The following is a 7,239-nucleotide window of genomic DNA, read 5'->3' on the forward strand; positions in this document are numbered from 1 at the left end:
TGTTAAGTTTGTTACTGCTCTCTGTATATTGTTTGTATGTTACGATATTGTTAAGTTTGTTACTGCTCTCTGTATATTGTTTGTATGTTAAGATATTGTTAAGTTTGTTACTGCTCTCTGTATATTGTTAAGTTTGTTACTGCTCTCTGTATATTGTTAAGTTTGTTACTGCTCTCTGTATATTGTTTGTATGTTAAGATATTGTTAAGTTTGTTACTGCTCTCTGTATATTGTTTGTTTGTTTTTGTATTCACTGACACTTTTTGTGATTCATATTCTCTTTTTATGAACTGCAGTTTAGATGCTTTTTGACAAACTCTTACAATGCATCACTCACATCAACTCATTTACTCATGTTACAAAATAGTAGTATTCAAATTATGTGATATTCAATTTTAAATGTGTGTGTAGTGACTTTTTTTGTAGTATATGTGATGCTATTCTTAGAGAATTTAATTGGGCTCCCTACTTTTGAAATGATTCTTTGAAATATACTGATATCTATATTTTTTCTTCTGCCACCTGGAATGTTCCTTCCATTGCACTGGTATCATATTTCTTCTTGTGGTTCTGTAAAGATTTTATTATTTTGATATCACAGTTTGGATTTTTTTTGGTTGAGGAAAGGCCTTTTCAGTACAGTAGTAGCATTGTTTTGTGAAGTGTTGCATTTGGAATGTTATTCACAGTTGGTGGGTCTTAAACTTTTTTTTGTTATAATAATCATTGTAAAATTGTAAGAACTTTAATTTGATGGGCAGACATAAAATTCTTCGCCTAGTTTCAAACTTTTCATGTTGGATATTTTATTTCATTTTTTATGGAGAACATTTATTTGAGATTATTAAAGTATTTGTTATGGTTGAACTACAAAATATAACGAGTTACATGAACAAGTCATATTGAAGTAAAACAATTATTTTATTTTATTTTGTGTTTTAAATGCAAAGTCCATATTTGTTTTTTTTTGTTTAAAAAGATTTAAGTAAAAATAAAGAAGTGTGTAGTAGATATATAGATGTAAATAAGAACATCTTGAAATGTTCTTCAACAGAACGGACAAGTACAAGCCGAGGACTTCACGCACCAACTCCAAAAAGAGCTTAATTCATCACCACAGCCTTGTCTTGTACCATTTCTTAAGGTACAGAATCAGCACTGGAGAAACATTATCTCCTGAAAACATAGATTACTACGGTTGCTTAGATATATATATATATATATATATTAAGGAAATTAAAGTCAAGAAAAAATACTATTCTCAAGTTAGTAGAGATTACTTTTATTCTACTCATTATCTAAGAAGTTAAGAGATATCCTTTTATTACAGGTCATTGGGCAGCTTTCTGGGGTCGAGAGGGCACTTGTGTCAAATTATTTCACTATTTAAGTAAAAATAGTAATTTAACTATTTCTCAATTGTTTGAATAAAAAATATCTAAAGATGAATATTTTGTAACATTTATTTAATGTAATTTGCAAAGACTTGTTTTTAAATGTATGAACTTAGATCTCTGTCCAGTTTCAATGCATATTCCTGTAAACGAGGCCCTTACAAATTTTAGGTTTGAAAATTTCCCAAATTTTGTTGTGAGACACTGTTTTGAAAAAGAAATGAAAGTATTTCCTTTTGCCTTAAAATTTAAATTTGAAATTCCCAATATCAGTAATCACCACTACCAGTTATGAATAAGAAAAAAAAAAACTGACCGGTGACCTAGGACCTGACTTTTCCAAATGGCTTCATTATTAAATTTTTCGGGCTAGGTACAGTATTTTTGCTAATAGTAGTCTTAGTTGAGATCAGTTTATTTCTAATAAACTTTCTCTTCAATTGACCTCCAGTGGGTCAGCAGTAAGTTTCAAGGCTTATAACACTAAAAACCAAGTTTCAATACCCATTATGGGCACAGCACAGATACCCCATCGTGCAGTTTTGTGCATAGTAAAAAAGAAATATTATTTTGAGTAAAAAATATGTTCTTTTATCTGTGTGATTGTTTGAATATGGTAAACTGTAGAATAATATTCAATAAATAAGGATTTGAATTACAGGAATATTTTGCTATCGTCTATCATACTTTCTAAACCTAACTAAATTTATGTGATAACTTGTCATAGAAGAAAATCGATTTCAAACAGATATATGAACACAAATACATTATCAGGAATTGAAAAAACATCAGAAAAAAAAAAACTAGAAAAAAATTCCCAAATCTGTGTTTTATTTCTTCAAGTCTTTTCAATTTCCCATTAGTTCCCTCTGTTCATCTCTACAGCCCTATAGAACCTCTGGGTAGTTACTTTTCCACAAAACCATACATTTGCTTTTATTTACTCTTAAGTTAATGTAAATAGTATAGAATCTGTTCTATCCAATCACATTTAAATGTTTGCTATAGTTGTTCTTCATTAGTCATTGTTCAAATCACATGGTGTGACATCATAAAAGGGTGGGAACAAACGGCTGTACTAATAGAACTATTAAATAAGAAGTAAAATAACTCGAGAAACAAGACAAGGATAATTATAATATCAAAGGATGATAGTTTCTTATCAAACATAAATCTATGTTTTGGGGAATGTTCTAAAACAATCAATCATTGCATTGTTTACATCCAACACTCTTCAGAGTTGTGCAGAAGTGAAAGTCAAGAAATTATTTTTGTTTGATTTGTCTTTGCAAATTGCACTAAATAAATGTTATAGAACCGAGTTAAAAAATAGTTGAAGTAGAATTAGTATCGTTAATTATATTTTGTCATGTAGGTATAAACCCTAGACCTTAATGGTGTTCTGTGATCCTTATATTATCATTTTGTTAGTAGAGACTAATGTTATGCACTAGTTGATACTTAAAAAAATCTTCTCTACATGGAGTAATATGTGAGTTATGTTTTATTGGTGATGGTAGTATGGTGAACAATCGTAATTAAACATTTTTTTGTATATTGTTTTCTAGTATCAGTACTCTAAAATGTTGAATATTAAGAATTTAATTTAGGATAGGCAAAAAATTGGAAACAGTTAATGTAAGAAATAGTTTTGTTATAAGTCTTACGGGATTTACTGGCGGTATATAATTGCTTGCCTCGTAAATCTCCAACTCGGGTGATGCAAAGAGAGAAAAACAATTTTTTGTATGAATACACTGCTTTAGATAAGCTTTGATTAACATCTATCTCAGATTTAATTATTAGATGTGACATACCGTGGTAATTGTTTCTCTTATTGGAATGGACTAAAACTAAAAGTTAGACTTAAAGAGAGGGTTTTTTTTTTCAGTGTATGGTTTTTGGTATATATCTTAAACAATAGCATGAATATTCAGATGAAATCTTGACATAACTTAAAAGAGTAATGGTAGCAGTAGTTTATGTTACAACTGTACTTTCTGCTATGAGGTAGAGGCAGTTGGAATAAATCATGAGTGATGATCAAAGCAAAAAAGTTTTTTTATTCTCTGTCGCTTTATTGCTTATTGACACAACTGCTGGGAAACAAGTGTTTTATATTCATAATTGTCTACAGAAAAGCCTTCCTCACCTCCGTCATTCCCTGGTAACAGGAGAGTCAGTTATCGATGGAATACGTCCCCCTCCTGCCACAGCTTTTATTCTGCCAACATCATCAGCAACAGTTGCATGTAATCAGGTTGGAAAGCTTATTATTAACATGTATTTTTACACGTAAATTGTTAGACAATTTTGTGTGACATCCAGCTGGTAGATTTTCATAAGTGGTATTTTGGCACCTTGTATTTGTTAGAAGGAAAGAGTTAGTTGTAAAAGCTCTAACTTAGATATCTAGTATTTGTATGTTTGAATATTTCGGTAATATTTAACTTGATTTTTATGGAATATTTATAGATCACCAACAAGACTCTTGTTAACCAGCCTTCAGCACAAATCAGGGTCGTGACCCAGGGATCACTTAGTGCCCAGTTGGCTCAACCTGCTGGGATCATACAGCAGAGATTGTCAGCAGTAAGGATTTTCTTTTTTGAGAAATGTAACTAATGTTATTCTTTGATGATGTGGTAAAAGATGTAATAGTGGGTGGCTCTACAAGTTTGTTGATGTAATAATAATTCCCGTTGTTTAGCTGTTGTAAATTATTTAATATGTTTTGAAATAACTGCATAAGTTAGTATGGTTTAAATGTTTGATTTTTTGAAAGTAAAATACTGAAGCACCAGCCGTAATTTGATATAACTACTTTAAAGTTATGTAGAGCAGAATGTTGAGGTGATCTTGTTTGTAACTAGGTTAACCTGGCATGAATATTTTCACAGAACTCACAACGATGGTATTTTCTGTATAACAGGATGCTGGGGCCAGATTTAAAAGTCTTCTTGTTTCAACCAACATAACCAAACCTTCAGGTAGTCCTGTTGTTTTCTCTACTGCCACAATGGGAACTCTTCAGTCAAAAGCTGCTTCTCAAGCAAGAAACCTGGCTAAGGACAAGAAAGCAGCAACGGCTGTGAGGTACAGTCATTTAAAGTTCTTCAGAGATGTATTTAAATAGTGCCATTTTCTGGAAACTCGTGGTTTTCTAAGTAGTGTGATGACAGTGGACAAAGTTTTAGCCTCATAATACACTATATGCTATTAGTTACTAGGTAAGTTAAGTGTCCTATCTTAACCTATAAAAAAAATAACACACAACGATTAATGTGCAATTTCTATTTGCATCAGAGTATGCTGAAGAAACATTCCTTGAAATTTAGATACAAAGTTGTCTGTTTATTGATTCTTGGACATTTTATGAATAGGGTCAAGTAATTGTTAGGAGCAGGAATAAACAAAGTTAATATCATGGGATGGGGCAACCCAGGCTGGTTATTTTAAGTGAACAACAAAATGGGCATTTGTTTTGGATCTGGAATACAACTAGTAAAGTAACTATGGATGGAGATAATATTATGAAATACAATGTTTATAAACTTTTTGTTTGAAGTTAGTTAAAAAATTAACATGGCCAAATGAGTTTAGTTTACAGACGAACATACATAGAAACTTGAATGATTGGAAAGAATGAACAGCACGTTGCTAGTACTCCGTATCATTTATATTGCTTATAACAAACTAGTTTCAATAAATAATAATACAGCTCTTACCCTTGGTTGTATTTTGATTCGAGTGGAAAATAGGAAGATTATTTAAGAAATTTAATGTAATTCTGTAGTTAAAACAACAACTTTTGAAAGCATTTTATATATATTAGGTGAAATGAGTATAGCATGATAAAAATGAAGGTCAGTGCTGATTAATGTTGGGCCCTAAATCTGTATCAAGAACTTGTGGCAAATTTTAAAGATTACCATCACACCGATGGAGTTACACTCATCTTGTTAATACGTAGAAATATTGGACTATCGCTGGTATCATAAATATTCAAACTGATTATTGAATGTTGTCCTTTACTCTTTCCATCAATTTACTACTGCAAATTGACCGGTCATTTTCTCCAGTTTGACTTACCCAGAGTTGCTGGCGATGGATGGAATTCTCCAAAACTAATCGAACTCAATGACAGGTGCCAATTTCCAGAATAGACTTGGTGTTTCATTTCTTTCCAACAAAATTTTTTGTAACGAGAAGAAAGAATTACCTGTATATTGATTAGTTATAAGAATAAAGTATACAGAGTAATATGTATTAAACAAAAATTATAAATAAAAAAAAGCATTATTAAGCCTGTGACAGTGTGGAAGAACTCCTCAGCCTTAGTTGAATGACTTTCTTGTAGACTAAAGCCTCATCAGTTTATTTAAACAGTTTCCTTTCTTCCTAGTAGAGAAGATGATGATTTTAATGATGTTGCTGCCATGGGTGGTGTAAACTTAGTTGAGGAAAGTCAGAAGATTCTTGCATCAAACTCCGAGATGGTGGGGACAGAGATTAGGTCATGCAAGGATGAAAACTTTTTGATTAGTGGACCATTAGAAAGGAGAATAAATAAAATAGGTAAGGTTCTCTCTGGCTTTACTGTTAGGTTTCAGGTAAATATTAGGGAAGTCCTGGAAAACAGTTGTTTCATAAATTGGGGTTTTACCCTAAAAAGTCATGGAATTAAAACACAAAAAGCATGATTTTTGTGGAAATAGTCTTTGAATTTCTCCTAGAAGTAAAAAAAAAAGGTCTACTTTTCAATTTTATTCTGATTGATTTTTCATTTTTTTCAATAAAAATCAATTGTTTTTCATTTTAATAGGCAGTATTGGTTTATCATAGTTCTCAGTTACTATGTCACTGCTTCAGTGTTCTTAAAAATTGAATATCCTTTGTTGTGGGCACGGCTCTCCCTAACTTATAATCAAAAGAGGACCAGGTAAAGATTGAAGAGGTCTAAATTTCTGGGGGTTTCAGAAACTTGCCTAGGCCTCTTGTGGGTCCATGGCAGCTCTCTGGAAGGGGGGCACCTGAAAATGATTTTTAGCAGCTTTGAGGGGTTAAAAAAGCTTATCCTTGCATCTTTTATTCTCTTTAGAAATATTTGGTATCAGAGAATAAGTAAAACAAATAAAGATCATAATTTAGTCTAAACTTTCAGAAGACAATTATTAAGTTAAAATTTTGAATCTCTCAAAAAGATGGTCTGTCTGACTGAAGACATTTCTACAAAATGACTTCTGCACTGCAAAACAGTCAAACATTACTGACTGCCTCCCTTAAAGTCCCCTGGTAGTAAGTTTCTGGACTTACAATGCTAAAATCTGTGGTTTAATTCTTTGCAGTGGACACAGCAGATAGGCAAGGGTGTCTTGGCTCTAAAAGAAACAAAGCCTCAAAATTTTTCACTAACATTAATTCTTCACTGTCAACAGCTCAAAACATTTAGCTGCATAAGTCATGAATTTAACTCTAAAAATTACAACTTTTATAAATAAATAACAACAGGTGGAAAATGCTTTCACCTGTCATTTAGTACATAATTTGTGATTTTTGCAACTTTATGTATATATGTTAGTGAGACAGGTCATAAAGTCAAGAGATTTTGTGAACACAGAAGACATATTATTAATGGTAATATAGATGAGCCAGTCTCCTGAAACTTTTGCAATGATGGAAGCAATCTTTCACATTTGAAACTAGTTGTCTTAATGTTTGTTCCAGTTCAATGTTCCTCATGTGAATGTGAGGAACTGTGCAATATATATATATATATACACCTAGGAAAAAAGTTAAGTGCCCCCGTTGTTTTTTCAAGTGATTCAGATTCGACGATCTTGTG

At 31.7% G+C, this 7,239-nt stretch overlaps 1 protein-coding gene across 1 annotated transcript in view; it reads left to right on the forward strand.

Moving 5' to 3' along the window:
* LOC106472512 (transcription initiation factor TFIID subunit 4-like) overlaps window positions 1-7,239 on the forward strand; it is a gene marked incomplete at its 3' end in the record, with an annotated part of 34,391 nt that overhangs the window by 22,466 nt on the left and 4,686 nt on the right. The window contains exons 6-10 of the mRNA XM_013933168.2: window positions 1,055-1,144; window positions 3,532-3,654; window positions 3,870-3,986; window positions 4,327-4,490; window positions 5,800-5,972. Of these exons, the coding sequence (XP_013788622.2) occupies window positions 1,055-1,144; window positions 3,532-3,654; window positions 3,870-3,986; window positions 4,327-4,490; window positions 5,800-5,972 (667 nt within the window). The remainder of the gene's footprint in view (window positions 1-1,054; window positions 1,145-3,531; window positions 3,655-3,869; window positions 3,987-4,326; window positions 4,491-5,799; window positions 5,973-7,239) is intronic.

This window comes from Limulus polyphemus, unplaced genomic scaffold, assembly GCF_000517525.1.
Source record: "Limulus polyphemus unplaced genomic scaffold, Limulus_polyphemus-2.1.2 Scaffold5392, whole genome shotgun sequence".
NCBI classification, from domain to species: domain Eukaryota; kingdom Metazoa; phylum Arthropoda; class Merostomata; order Xiphosura; family Limulidae; genus Limulus; species Limulus polyphemus.